The sequence below is a fragment of the Pteronotus mesoamericanus genome, unplaced genomic scaffold, assembly GCF_021234165.1.
Source record: "Pteronotus mesoamericanus isolate MK-2021 breed Mesoamerican mustached bat unplaced genomic scaffold, CSHL_Meso_final scaffold_167, whole genome shotgun sequence".
In the NCBI taxonomy this organism is placed as follows: Eukaryota; Metazoa; Chordata; class Mammalia; order Chiroptera; family Mormoopidae; genus Pteronotus; species Pteronotus mesoamericanus.
In genome coordinates this window covers 35,759,764-35,782,171 of record NW_026555308.1, presented here as the reverse complement: position 1 = coordinate 35,782,171, position 22,408 = coordinate 35,759,764, and the positions used below count along the sequence as shown (strand labels likewise).

At 39.7% G+C, this 22,408-nt stretch overlaps 1 protein-coding gene and 1 pseudogene across 1 annotated transcript; one reads left to right on the top strand and one right to left on the bottom strand.

The window, feature by feature from the left end:
• Positions 1-290: 290 nt before the first annotated feature.
• On the bottom strand, positions 291-1,675 carry LOC129083539 (RISC-loading complex subunit TARBP2-like; annotated as a pseudogene).
• Positions 1,676-8,254: 6,579 nt separating this feature from the next.
• Positions 8,255-22,193, top strand: ARL14EPL (ADP ribosylation factor like GTPase 14 effector protein like). Its single transcript, XM_054589935.1, has 4 exons — positions 8,255-8,268; positions 11,864-11,972; positions 19,296-19,435; positions 21,971-22,193. The coding sequence occupies exons 2-4, from the start codon at positions 11,886-11,888 to the stop codon at positions 22,191-22,193; spliced, it is 450 nt and encodes a 149-aa protein (XP_054445910.1). The 5' UTR covers positions 8,255-8,268; positions 11,864-11,885.
• The last annotated feature ends 215 nt before the right edge of the window (positions 22,194-22,408 follow it).

The window sequence follows — 22,408 nt, the reverse complement described above, 5'->3', positions numbered from 1 at the left end:
ATTTCCACAATATCATTTTAAGGTATCAAATTTTTATTTTCCCAACTTAGCAACTCTATTATCTAGCAATTAATATAAGATGTTAAATTTTTGCAAAGAGTTTTACCTTAGAAAAAAATTCCCCAAAGAGGGATTTCTAAGTCAAAAGTGCCTTTTTTTTCCCCTCCCTTTTGAGCAGGGTTTAAGAACCCGAGGAGCACCACCTTTATTCTGGGCTCTAGGGACCACGGAGGCACTTGGTCCCTGGCCCCTGGCACCATGCTTATCAGCCTGCAGGGAGGCAGTCTGTGTCAGAGGTAGAGATGGCACCTCCAGGGGTACCAGAGCTGGGCAGATTGCCTGGCCAAGGGCAGGAAGAGCAGGGAGCAAGGGTGTGCGTCCATAAGTCCAGCTGGAGCTATATTTGCTGCTGCCATGATCTTGAGGCACTACAGGACACGAGGAGCAGCCTCGCCATGAGCGGCCTCCCTGGTGGTTGAAGAGCCCTGACACCTGGTGGCTGGCTGTGTGGGCAGCTCCACCAGGCACTGGCAGAGCCCACTTAGGTTCATCTCCTCAAAATCGAGGTAGATGACATGGAAGGCCTCCTCCTCAGAGAGCTCACTGAGGATGCCACAGCAGGCAGGGCTCAGAGCACCTAAGGAGCCCAGAGAGCAAGCTGCAGAGGGACAGGATCTTCTTTCCCACTGAATTTCACAGAGAATCCCAGACGCAGCCTGGGCTATGGTTCCAAAGTCCACCCAGGCAGGAGCCCACACCAGTGGAGACGTAATTACCATCAGGCTCTGCCTCTATCCCATCCCTGGCATCCAGAGGCACGGTGTACACTTGAAGCAGCATTTTGGCTGCTGCATTATGCCTTGCCAGCTTTTTGGAAGTGCCACTGCCAGTCTAAATGAAATGCTCCATTCGGCAGGTCATGGTAAACTCTTTGCCATGAGCTGGCCCAGACTCCTGAGTCACCCTGGACTCAGGCAACTGCCAGCCTTTCTGCACCCCCATCTCCTTCAGAGCACGGACAGGGTTGCACTCAGACTGCTGAGGGGAGACTAGGCAGTGGGGAGCTGTGCCTCCATGCGGGGGCTCCTGGTTGGGGCAGCGGATGGAACAGGAGCAGCAGCTACTACAGCAGTAAAAACCGAAATGTCCTCAGGCAGTGAAGAGTCTGGGAGAGAAAAAGAACTGCTGTCCTCCAGGGCCAGCAATAGCTCACTCCCCTCTTTGAGGTGTTTGAGGGCCACCTCAGCTGCCTTGTGCTTGGCTGCCTTCTTGCTGGGGCCCTGAGCTCCCCCTGTCCAAGACTGAAAGTGTTATACTAATTGCTGGAAGAAAGGGCCTTTATATTTCCAAATATATTTGAGCTCCCCAAATCAAGCCATGCCAGTCAGAACTTCTCCTGAGCTCAGACACCTTTGGTGGAGATTCTTTATCTTCCATACTTTCATCTGGGAAGCACTTCCTCTCAATAAATAGAGATGGCCATGCAGCTGGTGTCACCAGCGGTGACCCAAAAGGTGATATTAGGCTGGTGGGCTTGGCCCTGGCCTTTGAGAATGTCATACATGAGCATCTTCCCTCCTGTGGTCCATACTCCTGAAGAAGGCTGGTCGGGGTCTTGCCAGAGTTGGCTGCCAGCATCTGCTCTGTACTGGGCAGCCTGCAGCCTGTGGTAGTGCTGGGCCCTGCTCCTCTCACTCACTCCCTTCTCCATCACCACGGGCCCCAGTCCATCCCATCAAGCTAGGGCCAAGGCCAAGCCCTGAGTCAAGATGCCTGTTTTCAACCTTTTGTTACACAATAGTCAAACTTTTTAAGGCATGATGGGAAGGCATTCCTGGAAGAGAGGATAACTGGAACAAGTTTAGGTACAGCAAATACAAAACATGTTCTGAGAATGGGAAGTTGTCCATGAAGTAGTAAGTGTACTCTCACATTGGTAAATCAAATTGGTAGAGTAATATTAGCATAATAATTATGCTAATGGTAATATTAAATATTAGTAAATATATAGTAATTGTAGTAAATAGTAAATATAATAGTACTAATAGTGAAACAATTCACCTACCTATTATATATATTTATACTGATCTCTGTATACTGTTCAGGTTAGAAGTTGTGTAAAATTATCATAATGGTTTTCCAAAATGTAGCTGCTGGAGGATCTGAAATTGCGTAATTCTATTTACTTTCCTCTCCTTTGCTGTATTTCATCTTCCTGCTAGACACTCTATTTTTGTCATTGGGAATGACATTTATTAGAGTTTCTATAAACACAGAGATGCTACTGTAGTACACTTGGCGTTCAGCCTTATCATAGCCACTCCAAATAGAGTCTTCTGAAATACAGGGTGGGGCAAAAACAGGTTTCCAGGCCCTGGCTGGGTAGTTCAGTTGGTTAGTGTCATTCAGATGTGCTAAGATTGTGGGTACAATCCCTGGTCAGGGCACATAGAAGAAGCAACCAGTGAATGCATGAATGGGTAGAACAACAAAGTGATGTTTCTCTCTCTCTCTTTCATCAATAAAACTTTTTAAAAGTAGTTTTACAGCCGTGGCTGGTGTGGCTTAGTGGATTGAGAACCAGCCCGCAAACCAAAGGGTTGCTGGTTTGATTCCCAGTCAGGGCCTGTGCCTGGGTTGCGGGCAGGGCCCCCAGTGTGGGGTGTGTAAGAGGCAACCACATACTGATCTTTCTCTTTCTCCCTCCCTTCCATTCTCTCTAAAAATAAATAAGTAAAATCTTAAAAAAAAAAAAGTAGTTTTACTTTTGTGAGTATGGGAAGCAGTTTATTACTGTATTTTTATTTATTAATTATTGTATGATTTTCCATATAGATGACTATAAACCTACTTTTACCCCATCCTGTGTGTAGACTTCTCCTACATAAAACTTGCTCAGAGCAGCTCCATTCACCTAGAATGCCCTTCCCACTCCCTTTCTACCTGTATTTCTCTGTTCATTTTTTTAAGATGAACTCAATTGGCACCCCTTCTTGGGGAACTTTCTTGATACCTCCCTTCCCAGGGAAAGCAGCCAATCCCTCCCCTCTCACTACTGGCCCTGATGGTGTTCTGAGCGCTTGTGATGCACATCTTGTACTTGATTGCATATCTCCTACTAGAGTTTTGAGCTCATTAAAGAGAGGGACCAAGTCTTATTTGTCTTTTAATCTTTCACACAGTGCCTGGCTGATAAGAGGTATTTAGTCAGTACTTGCTGAGTGAATGATTCACAGTCCTGGTGATAGATATGCTTGAGCACCTCCAGGGATGGAGCCACACCCATCCTGGCTCAAAAGACCAGCTCCCTTCACTCTGGACTGCCTTGGTAATTCCTACTAGGAGGTCTGCATTTCCAAAGTACAACTATTACCGTTTCACAGTTAACAGTACCTGATATTTCCATTTAATAATATATTTTGGAAATCACTTTTTCACTTCTTAGGGATCTTTCTTATTTTATTTTCATAGCTGCATAGTACTCCAAGTTTATGGTACATGTGAATGTACCAGTTTATTCAACCACTCCCCTATGTATGGGCATTCCAATATTTTGCAGTTGTAAACAATATGACAATAAAGAAGCTTATGAGTTGTGGTACTCTGAAGCACACAAGTTTGTATATGAGTGCTTCATTTGAAAAAGCATCCAGTTTCAGCCCTGGCTGGTGTGGCTCGGTGGACTGAGTGCCAGCCTGCGAACCAAAGGGTTGCAGGTTCGATTCCTAGTCAGGGCACATGCCTGGGTTGCAGGCAGGGTCCCCAGTGTGGGGTGTGTGAGAGGCAACCACACATTGATATTTCTCTCTCTCTTTGTCTCCCTCCCATTCCTTCTCTAAAAATAAATAAATAAAATCTTTAAAAAAAATAAAAGAATCCAATTCTAAATTACTTCTAATGTATTCTCTAGAACCTGAGAACTTCTGAAGAGAAAGAAATATATTTTCTTCATAAAAGTCATGTCAAAAGTGCAGTAAATTTTAGACTAGTAAATTTAACATGGTATTATTAACTTTGAATACATTCTTTCATCTTTTAATATTAAATCATTATCTTTTAAAAACATGATGCCAGGTTCTGAAGAGATGTCAGTTAAACACCATTAGTTTGGAAAGCTATTAGATTTTGCTTAAGAAACTTAGTAATAATAAGGATAATTATTTTATGTGATTTGTTTTCTTTTTTAAATTGAAGAATTAAGAGGAAGTGTCTTTTCTGTGGTGCACTATTATATCTCACCACTTTAATTTTTTTAAAAAGCTTTCAGTTGAGACTTTTCTTGATTGGTCATAATCCTTATCCTGTAGAAGATTTTCCTCCATCCAGTATTTAAGAGGATCACTGTCCTTGCATCTGGCCCTTGATATGCTTGTTCTTTCTGTAGCACCTTGTTATGTTAGATCAGTGAAGAGTACCTTCTCCTGTTGATTGTATAAGAACAAAGCCAGACGATGGCCAAGTAATGTATATTTGTAAGATTTGATTTACTATGGAAAGTCTAGTAGGATTTTTACCTGCTTTGGGGTTTATCAACCCTTAATTGGCAAGATGTGATTAATAATGCTTAAATGACAAAATAACATTTTTGACAAGCAAAATGTATTGTATAATCTCAAAAATATAAGTTACTTAATGGGTATAAAGTTTAGGTCAAGTGTACTTAATTCTGGCACTACCTTAAGGTTTCACATCATTGACAGACGGGTTGTAAGCTCTTTTTTTTGTTTCCTTTGTTCTTTGCAACAAAAGTATTTTGGAATAAAATGGCCATTTTTACCCTATAGTTCACAAATGAACACGATGGGCATTCACCTGCAGTAGGATGGTTTTCACAGCACAATATCTGAGTCCTAGTGATGGAGGACAATGGTCAGAGTGTTGTAGTTTAGAGATGAATATGTCCTAGACACACCTTATGAACATGGTTTAGTTCTCTCTTGGAATAATGGGTTGGTTTTTTTTTTTTCTTAAATGGCTTTTTAGCTTAAATACATATATATTTTAGCAACTTGCCAGGATATATGTATATATTATTTACACTGAATACATCTATTATTTACACAATAATATATAAGGTATATTACCTAATTATATATATTATTATATATTATATATATTATTTCCACTGAAGTATAAAGTAACCAGGGGGCAGTTTGGCGTTAATATTGGTTGCACATTTGAAGTAGAGATATGGGACTGAACAGTAGAGTCAAAACTTAACTCTAGATTTATTTTTTATTGCAAATGAAAAATGAACAAGCAAAGGCATGATCTTCTCCTGATTTCATATGATTTTAGAACAGACTCACGTTGGAAAAAAGAGTTAATGATGTTTAGATCTATAACGACCACCCCCACCCCCCACCTTCCCACCCCCCTGCCCCAAATCCGTGTTTCCACCTTTCCACCTCTCGGCCAATATTATTAAAGTGTTAAATTATAGAAGCACCTTAGGGACCTATGATTTTTTCCCGAGAGGGTTATATGGTTTCTCAGCAAAACAAAGGAAACAAAGCAGTACGGTTTCTCTTTTTTCCAGTATTCTTTCCTGCTTTTTCACTGAACTTAAAGGTATGTGGACTTTCTCTTTACCACCTTCTGCTTCAGCTTGACAAGGCAACTCTCATTAAGAAATTGGGAGTAATAGAACTGTGGAAGGTCATAATAAGAAAGGCACTTCTTTTTCAAAGATGCATTTAAACTTGATTGCCTCTGAGGCTGGTAGAGAAAAAAGAGGCAAAAGAGAGCCACTGAGTGTTAACTCTGAATATATATTGCCACATTAATGTGTTGTAGTTAAGAGTGGAAGAAAATTGGTATTCTTTTGTTGCAGTGTGGACTGAAATAAAAATGAAAGCCCCCCCCCCCCCCCCCCCCCCCAAAAAAAATGAGCATAAAAGGGCTTTAGGAATCTGAAAAAAAGAAACCTTCACACTTGAAATTTGGGATGAGTGGTTTTTAAGTATTTTCATCAAGATAATGCTGATTGTGTTTATCAGCATAATGCTGAAAATGGTCCAATCTTCTGGTCTTATAAAGGAGTTTTTTTCCTTCTCGGCTCTCCATTGATGTGGCAGAGGAGACAGGTTTCTTGTTTTTACAATCTTTAAAATTCCAGGAAAGAATTTAAATGTATAATTCAAGTGATCCAGATTATTAAAAAAGGTGTGAGTAGAGAAGTTCTCATGGATGATGATCAGTAACTGGCTCAGACGGGCCCTTCAGGGGTTTGGTTTCAGAGCAATGCCAGCCCGCAGAATTCCCCGCGTTAGCAAAAACAACTACATGGTCACATCGTGTTCCACGTCTTGTCAAATGCTCTGCTGACTGCGCTTTCAAACTATTTTTAAAATATGACATCTGTTTTCACATTATTTTATATTGAGACACAGAAGTGTGTGTATGTGTGTGCAGTATATGTGTGTGTTGGAATATTTAGCAATTAATATGCATTAAGGAAAATGTATGTATTATAAATAAAGTTGCTTATCAAGCATTAACATTGTTTATCTAAACACATTTTCAAAGGCTTAAATCAAAATTACTTTTAATTCTTTTGGACAAATGGCAATGGAGGTTTTGTTAAAGGTTATTGAGCGGTTTTTGTGACTTTGAAAATAGCCGAATCAGCTGGGAGGGGGCAGCAAGGGAATGACTTAATTGATCACCTGCACAGCAGGTATTTCTCTTTACCAAGTGTGTTCCTGGTGGGGTTTGACTAACCTGCCAATTATCCCAGTGACCTGTCATATTTAGCAAGTATAGAAGCTAAGGTCACAGACAGTGTGAGATTAAAATAGCTTGGCTCTCTACTGTGATTTCTTTTAATGAACACTTTCTGGTCAAGTTACTACTATATTACCCATTTGAATGTTCTCCGTCAGTGTCCATGTGTGTGTCTGTTATTTCTTAATGGTTTTTGTGAAGTGTCTGCCGGCTAGTGCCTCTGAATAAACCTCTTAATCTGCTACTGAATAAAAGTAGAGACAAACTTTTGAGCTAGAATTTAAACTAAACACTTTTCTTGCTTTGATAATTTGCTAGTGTACTTAGGGATAAAAGTAGAAAAAAATCCTTATTCTACATTATGCACGATATAATCAGCTCAACAAAATTCAACTGTCTGGTGGTAGGGGCATCCTAAGATAAGAGGAAGGGATTAAAGTTTGAGTCAGTTTGCCCGCGTTTCCCTTGGTGACCTGTGCCTCGGAGTGATCAAGGACAGACATCTGGACCTGATGGTGTTTCTGTGGGACCCAGTTCCTGAGGCCTCCATAGAGTGAGCAACATGCCAGGGTGTGTGATTCTGAGGTTTAAGGGTAAACATAATTTAACCATGATGAAGCCAACCACTTCATCTGATGCTCAAGTTAAGAAACAATATCTATTTCAGTCCTGGAGAAATACCTCGCTGTGTAGGGCTAGTCCCCTGCAGGACTTTCTGTAGGCATTTTTAAGGATAATTTTGTCTATATGTGATGTTTTTCTTTTATGCTGATATCTGATTCCAATCCTGAGGTCAGATGTGGTTTACATGCCTGAATGGGAGCCTCTTCCCAGCACAGCCTCTGCGGTATTTGACAGAGGAGCTGAAGGAGGAGGCAAACTCGAGATTATCTAATGTGCACCTTCCTCTACTCCTTCTCCAGGCGCCTTTTTGGAAAGGCTTTGTGTGACTGGCATGGGTTCCATCCCATCCCTCAGCAATATCTTGTTGCAGAGATGGTGATCACCATTAAATCAAACCTCAAAGCAGTGTAACATCCTGAAAGGAGCTTAGTTAAAGGAGCCGGACAAATCTGGGTTTCAAACTCATGGGGCCTAAATGATTTTTCTAAGCCTCAGTTTCCTCATCCATAAAATACAGATAATAATATCTATTTCAGGGTGTTGTCATGGAATTAAATAAAGTAATATATGTAGAATGTTTAACAAAGTGCTTGGCACATTGTAGGTGCCTAGTAATTGACACTATTAGCATAATATTCATGAGCTATTTATTAAGCCCTGACTATATATAATAATCCTAGGTTTGCTGGGGGTTAAAGAAAGGTGTAACCCCCTGATTCCAGAGCTGTTGACCTGGTAAAAATAGGAACTCACATGTGAAGAAGTTGAATTAACTACAGAAGGAAAATGTTACAGACAAGATATACTCCAGAGCTCCTCAAGGTCCCTGTTCATGGTGAATCAAGGAATGTGTGCCAGAATGTGAATCAATGAACTGCATCCTCCAGGGAGACAGTCTTGTTATGAAGTAAATGTCAGGTAAACTACCCAACCTACTTAGTGAAGCAGTTGATTTCCATTCTGGCACCTTCCTTGGTCCACACTTGGAGGATCCCTGCTCCTGGAATCTATAATATCTACCACTTGGGGGAGCCTCTTCTCTTTGTGTTTGACACTATTGTAGATCTTTCATCGGCAATCTGGTATAATGTTAGTACAAAATAGAGTTTGTTAAATTGATGTCGTACACTTTTTGTTCCATTAAATGCAGTAATAACCCAGGATATACCACACTGCTTCCAGCCTCATGCTTGCAGATGAGCATCTTCTGCAGCCAGAAGCTGTTGTTTTTCATCACCATGATCAGTGGAGGAGGTAGCAGGGGGTTCTCCCTGTCTCTTTGCAGGGGTTCTTAATTGTATTTTTTGTGTCATGGACCCCTTTGGCCAGCTGTTTTATCTGTGGACCGTTTCTTAGAATGATGTTTTTAATCATATAAAGTAAAATTTGTAAGGTTACAAAGGAAACCAATTATATTGAAATATACTTATCAAAGTGTTAAAAACAAGTTGTGATAGTAATATGTGTTTTATTATTAACATATATATAACAAAATCTAACATCGAATCTAAAAACTACCATTATTTTGAAGAAGTGATTAGCACAAATAACACTTGGACATATCTACAACTCTGATGGGTTATGAAAACATCTGTGTTTTCATAAGTAAAAAAGCCACATGTTGTGGTTTGTTGGTTGCATTATAATAGTAGGAAATGACAGAATTTCAGTTAGAGGTTAGTGAAAATAAATATGTATTCTTTACTCATCCAAGTTCAAGCCCCCCCTGCATTCACTCTCTGGTTAAGGACCTCTGCCTTGGGAATATGAAACTGAGAAAAAGGGGAGTTCTGAACCTTTGTATTACTTTTCCTGGGACAGATATTTTGGGTTTGTAATAAAATCCAATTACAATTTCAGTCCCTGGTGAAGTTCTATTATAATTTTCTTTTGCTTTATTTGGAATACAAAAGAGCAAGTTTATCCTCGAATCTATTTGTGGAGACCTACATTCTACAAAGGAATTAAACAAAGGTATCTCAGGGAGAGATATTCATAAAATATTTAGTTTTTCCCAGTGCAGTTAAATGGATGTCTTTTTAGGACAAGTTCTTGCTTGCAAAGATGATCATAAGGTCAATATCTATTCAGGGTAGAGGAGGGTAGAATTTATTACCTGAAGAAGCTAGAGGGCTATAGGGCCCCTTTTTGGGGAATTTTTTTGAGGAATTTTTTTTTGGTCTCTATAAACAGAGACCAAGAGAAAAAGGGGACCTTGGAATTCTAGAGTGATAGGGAGGCATTTTGGAACAGAAAGAAAGATCAAAGGGGAAGTCTTAGTTAGGTAAGAGATGGGAGGTGTATTAATGGGAGTGGGGAGGTCAGGCAGCTTTCGTCCAAGTGAAAATATGAGGGGGTATGAGCCTGGACAAGTAGATCGGAGGTGGTAGTGATGAACTTGCACTGATATGCCAGGGATGTAGAACATTATTGGTGGAGGCAGTAAGTGAAATCTTTTAGTAAGAATGAGATAAAGACATTTCTGATATAGGAATATCAACATGACCACATGTTTTAGTTGAATTGAGTGTGTGAAGAAAATATGGACAACATATTTTAGAATCAGATGGCAAGACTGGATGGAGAAAATCATACTTGCTTTCTCTATCCTAATGTCTTTCATCTTTACCTAAGGAAAGGATTCACCTGGAAAGCTTATTAGACAGGTTACCAAGATTCTGCTCTGCTAATTATAACCTCAGTAGGTCTGGGATTTGTCATTTTTAAAATGGCTCTATGTGAGTATATCTTCAGACAACTTGAAAATACTTTCAGGGAATGTTGGACTGACCAGATGAAAAACCACATGTGACAGTATGAAAGAAAAAAAAATTGCACTGGACAAAGTTAAACAGGCAGTGAAGACTTTATTCAAAGCTATTGTGGTAGGGGAGAGAAATGAGAACTCAGTCTGAACTTACCTCTGCTTAAACAAAAGGGAGGAAGAAAATACTAGAGTATAATACTTTATGGGAGAGAGAGATCAGTGGCAGGTGCAGAGCACATTGACTTGTTCCCGAGTTTGTAAATGTTTACCTCTGTGATTTGGCCACCTGTGTTGGCTAATTGGTGCCCACCAAATAGAGATGCCATCCTTCCAGCTGATTACATTTCTAAGAGATGGCTTCCAATCCTTGAAAAACATACTGCTGCGTTGTGAAAGTGTGAGAGTCTGGGAGATGATTTGCCTCTCAAAGGGGACGAAAAAGAATTTACAATTACATTTTCTGAACTAAGTGACGTATGAAGAGGGAAGTTGGGGACCTGCAATTAGAAAGAAACATGTCCAAAGGTTAGTCAAGCTGACAGGAACATTAAGGATGTCTTGGTCAAGGGTAAGGTACTGTCACTTGTACTACTGTCTTCAGGGTGGATGACACCTGATAGAGAGTGGAAAGAATCAATATTAAGAATACTAGGAGGGAAAAAAATCAACATACTTCCTAACCTAATGTTGGGAATTAATTGGAGAGGGGAATACAGAAAAGTGAGCAGCCAATGTCTAGCTCACTAGGCAGAGAGAGAATGAAGGTGCATTGATAGAAAGGGAGTTTCCAGTTGGCAGGCAGAGTGCTGGTGCCAAATGACCCAGGTCAACTCGGTAAAGCATAACTCCTAGTTTCCTTTGACAGAAACAGGACCTTATAGTCAGTGCCAGCAGTTGAGAGAGAGAGAGAGAGCAAAAGCGAGAAAGCAGCAGGGCTGTGGAAGCCTCCTCTGGAGCGTAGTCCTTTCTGACAGAGCCTGCAGAGCAGCCTGGGCAGTGCATTTGTGATTAGCATCCCGTGTCAGCTTCACCTAAGTCACACCACCTCCCCCACACACACCACACACACAGGCACCCTTATGTGTACTGAAGTATTTTCAAAGTAAATTACAGGGATTTTAGCAGCTGAGTTTCATGGGAAACTGATGACTCCCATTTAGCACAAGCTGTATTAGGAAATTTTCGGAAACCCAGAGTGAAGAGGACAGCCTCTGGGGAGTGGTCTCTGAAGAGAAGACAACTGCAACCGTGGGAGTGGATAAGGTATCCCCAAACTTATTTCGAACTTAGGACAGTGATGTGTCTTACCTTTTTTAAGAGAGCATAAAGGGGGAAAATAGAGAGCTAAGAATTCACAGTCCTCTTAAGCAGGGGAGGATGGGCCCAGCGTTTCCTGCTCCAGCTCCGCGAGGTCCGCGGTGCTGTGAAAGGTCCAGCTGAAGTGCTCATGGAGCACCAGCAAAGACAGGCGTCAGTAAAGTGGACTGGGGGATCACATGCAGGATTTAAGAGTGAGCGGTAAGACAGAGAAAGACAAATACCACATGGTTTCCTTAGACGTGGTACCTAAAAATCAGAATAAATGAACAGATGAAACAAACAACCAAAAATGTGAGTGGTAGAAAAGAAACCAGGAGGGCAGATAGAAGTCTGGCTTTGAAAGAAAGATGTATACAGAGAGCAGGAAAGTCACAGGATAAAGTTACTGGAGATGTATGAAATTAATGTGTTTTTGCTTTTTTCTAGTTACTTTTTTTAGTGGTCAGAAATGAGTGAACAATCGGAAAAAAACAATTCCACTGAAGAGGGACACACAGGTCCTGAGAAAAACTGTCAAATCGGACAAAAGCAACTGGTATGGCATATGGATATTACGATTCCATGGTATTTGGGGAGTTCCCAGCATGGGGGTCTCGGAGGTCCCAGATTTGGGAGAGGAGGGGGGCCCAGTCAGGACTCCTCAGGAAGGATTTCTGCCTCCTCCCCACACTGGGGCGTCTTTCCCTCCTCTCTACTCTGCTTGCTGCTAAGCTGTCTCACTTCGCCCAGCTCCTCTGTGCCTCTCAGTCTTCTGATTTTTAGCCCAGTTACTATGCCCTTGGAATAGAGTGTTTTACAGAATATGGTCAAGTGTTTTTATTTAACAAACCTTTGGGGTTTTTTTTCCCCTATTACGTACTAGTCATGGTCCTAAAACTTTGTATATATTAATTCACCTAATCCTTATCACAATACTATTGTAACTGCATTTCACAAAAGGAGAAACTAGGCCTAGGGAAGCAGGAACTGGCTCATGGCACACCATTACCAAGTGGTAGAGGCCAGATTAGAACATACATAGGCTTACCCTGCTATCTATATTCTTAAACTCTACCTATGCTACTGAAAATAGTAATAGATGAAAATAAGTGTACTCATTTCACAGCTATACCTAAATACAGAATTGTTTCATGAGGTTAAGTTTGTAAAACAAATCCATACACACATCCCAAATGAAATTTTAAAGATTTTATACTATTTATATTTCTAATATATTTATACTATTTTGGACTGATTAGACTATTATTAAACTAAATAAACTATAGAAAAGCCTGAAATTCTGTTACTAATTTTTCACATAAAGTTCATATATTGAAAGATTTCCTTTTGTTTCCAGTATAGTATTTCATGTATATAGGGGTTGGCAAAAGTAGGTTTACAGTTCTGAGTATGTGAAACAAAGTTTACTCTTGTATTATTATTTATTAATTATTGTATCATTTTCTTTTTTCTTTTACCATACGTAGTTACAGAATTTTAATTTCTTTTTAAACTGAATTTATTGGAGTGATATTCCACAAAAATTATATATGTTTCAGGTGTACAATTCTATAATACAACATTCATATATTGGAGTGTGTTCACCACCCCAAGTCAAATCTCTTTTCATCACCATTTATACACCCTTTACTCTCTTACACTACCTCCTACCCCTCCCCTTCCCTCTTTCCTTCTGGTAATCACCATGCTCTTGTCTGAAACTATGAGGTTGGTTTTTGGGGTTCTTTTTTTTTTTTTTTTTTTTTTTGCTTATGCTTAATCCTTTCATCCTTTCTACCCAGATCTGCATAACTTCTCCCCTTCCTGCTACTATAGAGAATTTATTTACCAGTTCTAGTAGTTTTTGGTGGAATCTTTAGGGTTCTCTATATACAGTTCATATCATCTGCAAATAATGACAGTTTTACTTCTCCTTTTTAATTTGTATGCATTTTATTTCTTGTTCTTGTCTGATTGCTGTGGCTAGAACTTCCAGTACTATGTTGAATAACAGTGGTGAAGGTAGTCATCCCTGTCTTGTTCTTGATCTTAAAGTAAATGTTTTTAGTTTTGCCCATTGAATATGATATTGGCTGGGGTTTTGTCATAATGTCCTTTGTTATGTTTAGGTATGTTCCCTCTATTTCCACTTTGCTGAGAGTTTTTATGATAAATGGGTGCTGGATTTTACCAAATGCTTTTCCTGCCTCTATTGATATAATTATGTGATTTCATCCTTCATTTAGTTTATGTGGTGTATCACATTTATTGATTTGCAGATAATTGTACTAAATTTGCATCCCTGGAATAACTCCCACTTGATCATGGTGTATGATCTTTTTGATGCATTGCTGTATTTGGTTTGCTATTATTTTGTTGAAGATTTTAGCATCTATGTTCATCAGGGATATTGGCCTATGATTTTCATTCTTTGTAGTATATTTATCTAGTTTCTGAGTTAGGATAATGCTGGCTTCATTAAATGAGCTTGGGAATCTTCTTGAATTTTTTCCCTCCTTCTTGAATTTTTTGGAATAGTTTGAGAAGGATTGTTGTTCATTCTTCTTTGAATGTTTGGTAAAATTCACCTGTGAAGCCATCCGGTCCAGGACTTTTGTTTGTGGAAGTTTTTAAAAAAATTACTGCTTCTGTTTCACTAGGTGTAATCTATTAAGATTCTCTGATTCTTCTTGATTCAGTTTTGGGAGATTGTATGTTTCTATAAATTTATCCATTTCATCCAGATTGCCAATTTGTGTTTGGTACATAGTTGTTCCATAATATGTACTTCTTACAATCCTGTGTAATTTTTTTTGATGTCAGTTGTTACTTCTCCATTTTCATTTCTGATTTTATTTTTTGGGGTCATCTCTTTTTCTTGGTAAGTCTGGTTAAAGTTTGTCGATCTTGTTTATCTTTTCAAAGAATGAGCTCTTGGTTTCATTGCTTTCTTATTGTCTTTTATTTTACTCTATTTCAGGTATTTCTTCTCTGATATTTACTATTTCTTTTCTCCTACTCATTTTGGGCTTTGCTGTCCTTTTTCTGGTTCCTTTCATTGTAAGTTTAGATTGTTTATTTGAGATTTTTATTGTTTCTTTAGGTAGGCCTCTAATGCTATGAATTTCCCTCTTAGGACTGCTTTCACTGTGTCCTATAGATTCTCATTTTCATTTGTTTCAAGGTATCTTTTGATTTCTTCTTTTATCTCATTGTTAACCCATTCATTGTTTAGTAGCATGGTATTTAATGTCCATGTCTTTGTTTTACAATTTCTCTTCTTATGATTGATTTTTAGTTTTGTCATTTTGGTCAGAAAATATGCTTGATTTGATTTTAATCTTCTTAAACTTATTGAGACGTCTTTTGTGACCTAAAATGTGGTCTATTCTAGATAATGTTTCACATACATTTGAAAAGAATGTATAGTCTGTTACTTTGGGGTAAAATCCTCTAAAAATATCAATTAAATACATCTGATCTAGTGTGTCATTTAATACTGCTATTTCTTTTTGATTCTCTGTCTGAAATATCTATCCATTGATGTCAATGAGGTATTACTGTCCGTCTCTCCCTTGATGTCCATCAAGATTTGTTTTACATATTTAGGTGCTCCTATGTTGGGTGCATAAATGTTTACAAGAGTTTTATCCCGTTGTTGGGTTTCTCCCTTTATCATTATATAGCGTTATTTTTTGTCCCTTACTATAGCCTTTGCTTTAAGTTGTATTTTGTCTGGTATACGTATTGCTACCTCAGATTTTTTTTTTCATTTTCATTTGTATGAAATATCTTTTTCCATCCGTTTACTTTTAGTCTGTGTGTATCTTTCATTCTGAGATAGGTCTCTTGTAGCAGCATGTATATATAGATGTTGTTTTCATATCCATTTAGCTACTTATGTTTTTGATTGGAGTATTTACGCCATTTAGATTTAAAGTGATTATTGATAGGTATGTATTTATTATTAGTATTTTATTCTTTATAATTCTGGTCCTCTATTTTCTTTTTCTTCTCCTTCATTTTAAAGAAGATGCTGTAACATTTTTTTTATGTAACAGTGGTTTGGAAGTAACAAACTCCTTTAGCTTTGTCTTGTCTAGGGAACTCTTTTATTTCTCCTTTAATTTTAAATGATAACCTTGCTGAGTAAAGTAATCATGGTTGAAGGCTCTTGCTTTTCATCACTTTGAGTATTGCATGCCAATTACTTATATCTTGAAATGTTTCTGTTGAGAAATTAGTTGACAGTTTTATAGGAGCACCCTTGTAGGTACATTTTTCTTTCTTCTTTTAAAATTCTCCCTTTGTCTTTAACCTCTGCCATGTTAATTTTGATGTGTCGTGGTGTTGGCCTCTTTGTGTTCATCTTTTTTGGGACTCTCTGCACTTCCTGACGTGTATGTCTTTTTCCTTCTCCAGGTTAGGAAAGCTTTCAGTCATTATTTCTTCAAGTAAATTCTCAATCCCTTATATTCTCTCTTCTCCTTCTGGTACCCCTATGATGCTGATTTTGTTATGCTCATGCTATCCCAAATTTGCCTTAAGCTATCCTCATCTTTTTCAATCTTTTTTTTTTTTCTTTTTGCTCCGCTGATTGGGTGTTTTCTACTACCTTGTCTTCCAAATTGGTGATTTGATCCTGTGCTTCATCCACCTTATTGTTTATTCCTTCTCATGTATTCTTCATTTCAGGTATTGTAGTCTTTGTTACTGAGTGAATTTTTTAAGGTTTCTTTGTCCTTATTATGCTTGCTATCTCTTTATTGAAGTTGTCGCTAAGTTCCTTGAGCATCCTTATAACCATTTTCTCAAACTGTGTTATCTGGTAAATTGCTTGCCTACATTTCATTTAGCTTTTTTTCTGGTGATTTCTCCCATCCTTCCACTTGGGTCATGTTTCTTTGTTTCCCCATTTTGACTACCTCTTTGTGTTTGTTTATACACAAGATTAGGTAGATCTGCTGTGACTTCCAGTTTTTGTAGGGTGACCTTATGTTGTAGGTGTCCTGGCAGGCCCAGTGGCACAGTTTCCTTGATCACCAGAGCTGGGTGCTCCAGGAATTATTCTTGTGTGGATTATGTGGCCTCTCCTGTTGTACTTGAGTCTTGATTTCTATTGACCTTTCCATGTGTGGGATTGACATAGAGTCTGGCTGACTCTAAGGACTGACTTATACTTCAGTGTGCGAGCTGCTGTGCAGGTGCTGACCACACAAAGCAGAATTCACTTCAGCAGGGTCTAGCACTTGTCAAGATCTTCTTTTGGATATGCTGCACTTGAAACTATTTGGATTCTGCCCTGATTTTGTTCGAAGCTGGTCCCTGGGTATGTTGATTCTGGGGTCTCTCGGGATTGGCTCTGGTGCAGACCAATGTCAGATGCTGCATGTAGCTGGCATTGGACAGCCTGTTTGAAGCTACAGAGCGATCCACAGTTTGTGGCTGCCTCTGCTTGGCCTGAGTGTGTATGAAGAACCAAGCTCTGCACCAAGGACAGTTTTTACCAGCACCTGGCCTGTGGGCAGGTCAGCAAAAGTCCCAAGTCACCCTGCATCTGCCTCTGGCTGCCTCGATCTCTGCCTGCCTCCCCAGTTGTTTGCTGCCTGTTAGGCTCAGTCACTGAGGGAACCTTTGATGATTCTTGAGTCATATGAGGTAGGTTCTCAGTGAATCACCAGGTAGGGGTGAGTGGTGTTCACCAGACTGACACAGCTTCAAACTCAGTGCCACTCAGTAAATCGCCCAGGGTATACCAAGTCTAGTTGCCACATACACACCTTTGTGGTAGGTTGGAATCTGAGGGAGTGGTCAGGGTAAGGCCAGTAGAATTTATCAGTCCCAAACAGACCAAGATTTAGCCACGTGAAGGTAGGGCTCTGTACTGCTTGGGTGTATAAGGGAGAAATGACCCCTGTCCTGGAGCCATACTACTCAGCCTTTTCCAGATTCTTCCTGGAGCCTGATCTCAGCAAGGCAGCAATGGGAGTCGGGAGGATGGGACTAGTAGATCAGGAGGAATTGCTGGTCAGGCTTGGGAGAAGGTGGAAGAAGCGGTCCCTGCCCCAGAGCCACACCTCTCAATCTGTCCTGGATTTTGCCTAGATCTTGGCCAGGTGGAGCCACCAGATTCCGGAATTTTGGGCCGCCAGGAGCCTGGAGAGTGGGAGTAGCAGATCTCCTGTGTGGGGGAGGTGCCAGTCAGGTTCAAGGGAAAGTGGGGGGATGTCCCCCACCTCAAAGCTACAGAACTCAGTCACTGACACCTCCTGAGTCTGCCCTCTACGCTGTGGTCCAGGCAGCTGTTTCCTCATCAAGGCACACGCTCTGCGGGGTGGGGTGATAGGGAGTCCAGGTGGCGGATCTATTTCTTTCCCCCAAGCTGATGCCTCTTGGAGGGGAGTGCTCCACCCAAGAAAGATGGTGTTTGTGGTGCGGCAGAGGCACTTAGGTCAGGGATTCTGACTGCTGTCTTTTCAGCTCTCTCCCCGGAGATACAAACCCGAGTCCTTCCTCCTATGACTCTAGTGCTCTCTGCCCTCCCTTTGCTGGAGCCCGGGGTGAGTGGCTGTGCATGAGATTTGTGTGTTGGCCCGTTAAGCAGGCAACCGAGCCTCTAGTGGACTCCTGTCTCTCCCTGGTAGTGTGAATCCCCACTGATTTTCACAGCCCAATGTTATGTAAGGGCCTTTTCCCAGCTCTGGTGCTCTGACCTGGGGAGCCTGGCTTGAGGTTGAGAACCCTACTCTCCTCAGGGGAAACCTCTGCAGCTGAGATATCCCTCTGGAATCTCAGCTGCCACCTATGGGAGTGAGGTCAGCCCTATTTGCATCTCTGACCTTTATACCAGTCTTGATGTGACTTCTGTAAACCTTTGGTCATAAGACTTCTCAGCTAGTCCTCAGTTGGCTATCAGGTTCATTGCTTTGTATTTTAGTTATAATTCCAGTTTTGTCCTGAAAGGAAGTGATTATAACATCTACCTAGTCTGCCACCATCTTGAATCTCTCCTATTTACTATGTGTTGTATCATTGTCCATACTAACAACTGTAAACCTACTTTTTCTAGTCCCTCTTTATTAGCCTATATATTTTTGGGCCACTCAGGTTGCATTCTTCTAAAACCCTTCAAAAGAGCATTTTCTTCCCTCATGACACATGTGCTATGTGTTCAAAATAAGTTATCAGGGTCGGTTGAAACATCTTCATTACTTGTCCTCCCGATTAGGCCCCATTTAATTTAGAATATCCCTAGAGACTTTTGAAAATTTACACTAACACTCTAGAAAGCCATTCTAACAAGATTTTCTTCTTCGAATTGGGGATTTGACTGAGAGTATAAACTTCAGTTGGCAGTGTTCTGCAGCAGAGCGCGGATGGAGCCCACACTGCCAGGGTAGTAAGCAGCTCTGAAACGCCCCACAGCACTGAAGGGGAGGCTGTGTGCACTGGGCTCTCTGTGATGTGACACACTTTCCCTGGGCGTCCTCAGCTAACAACTGTGGCAGGGCCTTTTCTCCTTTGTCCTTCTCCACTGTGAAGTGCTCGTTCTGACTTTCATCCCTGTGATATTTGAGAAGCTAACTGGTGTTTTGTAGGTATAAAAAGAATCCTATTTTTATTTGGTTGTTTTTTACATTTTTATTGCATAAGTTTTACACTATAGACTTCTTTTGTTCAGAAAGACTGACCTAAACTGAGGAAATTTACATCATCTTTTGAAACTTAAACAGATGAAACTGGTTCTTTCTTCCGGTTAAATAGTATTTATCCTTTCCTGCCATTATGGTATAAGTTACAGAAAATTTGTTTTGATACAATGTAAAACAGATAAAACCATCCAGTTCTTACAACGAATACATTTTTATTTGTTTCACAGCAACAGATAGAGCGGCAGTTAAGATGCTTGGCATTTCAAAACCCTGGACCACTGGTAGCGGACTTTAATCCTGAAACACGACAGCAGAAAAAGAAAGCACGGATGTCAAAGATGAATGAGTATTTTTCTGTAAAATACAAGTAAGATCCCCATTTATCATATTTGATCTGTGAGATAATAAAATGCATGCATTCTTCTTGACAAAGCAAACTAATTAAAGGTTGTCCCTTGTTTATAATGTAAAAATGTTTTCTAAAGTACAGTATCACCTCATGGTCTGGAAGTTAGTAACTTCAAGAAATAGACTGTAATCCCAAACTAGAAATCAATTTTTAAAAAGGCTACAGAAAAAAAACAGGGCTGCAGTGCAGAAGCCCTTGCATTAGGTAACAACTTTTGTAGGAAAGATTATAAAAGTAAGAAAGAGATAACATTTGAAGGAGAAGTAATATAACTAAGGGAGTGGATTCAGGTGTCAAATAAGTACAATGATTGCTGTGCGTCACAAGTATAAACTAAGTAAACCATAAAGAGAAAGGTTGATAAACTCTACTACATTAAAATTAAGAATTTTATACACATTAAAAGACACCCTAAAAATAATGAGACAGAAGTCACAAGGTAGGAGGAGGCCATAGATAATTTAAAAGGTTAGTATCCAAAATATATGGAGAATTCTACAAGTCAATATAAAAAATAAATTTCCTCTGAGAAAAATGAACTGAACAATGAACAGGCATTTCATAGAAGAAAAGGCTAATAAACACTCAGGATATTGAACCCCATCAGTAATGTATGGAGAAGTGCCCCACTCCCCAGACAGGCAAAGAGTTTAGTCTGATGATATCAATGTTGATGAAGCTATGGGACATGAATTGAGTGTAACATGGCACAACCACTATTTAAAAACAGTTTGGCATTACCTATATAGCTTATAACCTAACATCTTTACTCCTGGAAAAACCATTACACACGTATTGTATAATAGGAGCCATGTTCAAGAAGTTTCATAGCATCACTGCAGTAACAAAGAAAATAAAGTAGTAATAATCCAAATGCCCAGTTATAATGGAAAAGATAAGTAACTTGTATATTCATTACATTTAGAAGTAAAAATATTTGAATATAGCTACATGTACCATCAGAGATTAATCTCAAATCATGTAATAGATTAAAAAAATTACAGAAGGAAAAATGCAATATGCTTGGGCATATATACACATGTAGCATAACTAAAAATAAAAAGATGATTTGTATAATACTGAGGTGTGGTTCCTCTCAGAGGGCTGGGTAGAAGGATGCAATACGTGGGGCATAAAGAGGACTTCGAAGGTGCAATACCCTTTATTAAGCTGGGCAGTGAACATATAAGTTTGTTTTATATTTCTTTTTTATCTGTGTATGTATGTTTTGTTTACTTTTGTATGTATGATACTTCAGAGTTTTACATAACATAGCATCAGTGGGCAGGAAACTATAAAATCTATCATGATGTCTGAGCTAAGACGAGAGTGTGTTTGGGTTAAGGCCAAGGGAGAGGAACAGGATCCGATCCCTCTTTTGACTTTATGGCCCCCTGCTCCCATTATTCCCATAATAGATTTTAAATTCAGCTGACATCTGAATTTCCTGGTGGGCTTGGGAGGTGGTGGGGGGGCTTCCATTCCACAGAAGAAATGCTTTAAATGTAAATCCTCATTGTAAGGCATTCCACTAAGGTGTGATAACCAGGCAGCAAGTATGCATGGTGATCCTCAACCTTCCCTACTTTATTAAGAGAGGGAAGAGGGTAGAACAACATTACTTACTGGACAGGAAGAGAGGTGTTATGCCTGCTTGGGAACACAGGGTGCAGAAGTTCATAATTTCACAGCCTTTTTTTACTCCATCTGGTAATACTGGATACAGGCTGTACCGAGGCACTTTGAGTATTCTAAGACTTTCAAGTAGCTCAGTTTTGAAGGATTTATTTCAAAATGGTTTGATTTTGAGAGGGTGTTGGAATTTTTGTAAAAGTCATTTTCTTCCCGGATGTGTCATAGAGGCTGACAGAGAAAGTGTTGGAACCTGAAGCAAGGTGTAGACTCAGGTGCTCTTGTCTGGTACAGAATTCTTACCTCTAAATCAGCTTACAGTGGATCCCACCATCTAGTCACCTGTTTTCTTCTTCCACATTGGGTAAAAAACAGCAACAGAATTGTTTATGTATTTACTTTTTTAATGATGATGGTATAGTAACTGAGTAAGTTTTAATGCCTGACATTTAAAAAAAATGTAATTGTATTCACTATAGGACATTTTTCTTAAGAAAGAAAAAAGAATGTGATTTACTAGGGAAAATTCCATCAAGAATGGTTATATTGTAAAGGAAAAATTGGGACATCTGTAGAAGGAAGATTTAATCAGCTATTCCTCATCATTTTCTTGGATGAAATAAGTAAAACATTTATTATTCTCAGTGACAAGACCAGCTGCATTGGAAATTGGTCACATATTGGCAGAATTTCCCAGGACATCATTGCCATCTAATGTTCTGAAGTGGTGCTGGGTAATCTCTAGTGTGTGATTTCCTCTGAGTAAAAGTATCGTATTGATGAAGTTTGCTGCATAATAATTTATCGTCAGCATTGAGGAAAATTTCACTGTCACATTAGCATCATTCTTTTTCTTAGCAGAGTTATGAGGAAGTATGACAAAAGTGGCAAGCTCATCTGTAACGATGCTGATCTGTGCGACTGCCTGGAGAAGAACTGCCTGGGCTGCTTCTACCCCTGTCCCAAGTGCAACTCCAACAAGTGTGGGCCAGAGTGCCGCTGCAGCCGCAAGTGGGTGTATGATGCCATTGTCACCGAATCTGGAGAGGTCATCAGCATGCTGCCATTTAATGTCCCCGACTAGGCTCTGTTAAACATGAATTGATTTGTTTCTTCTTTGCATTTAAGTCAACCCGTTTCTTTTGGTGAATTCTAGGGCTTGGGGGGAAATGTTTGAAAAACATACTTAAGAGTCACGTTCTCCAAAGCTGTAGAACAATGTACAATGTGCAGTCATTCTATAACCTTCTTACGGTGTCCTCTACATTCCTTCACTTGTAACTAAAGAGTGTGACAGTG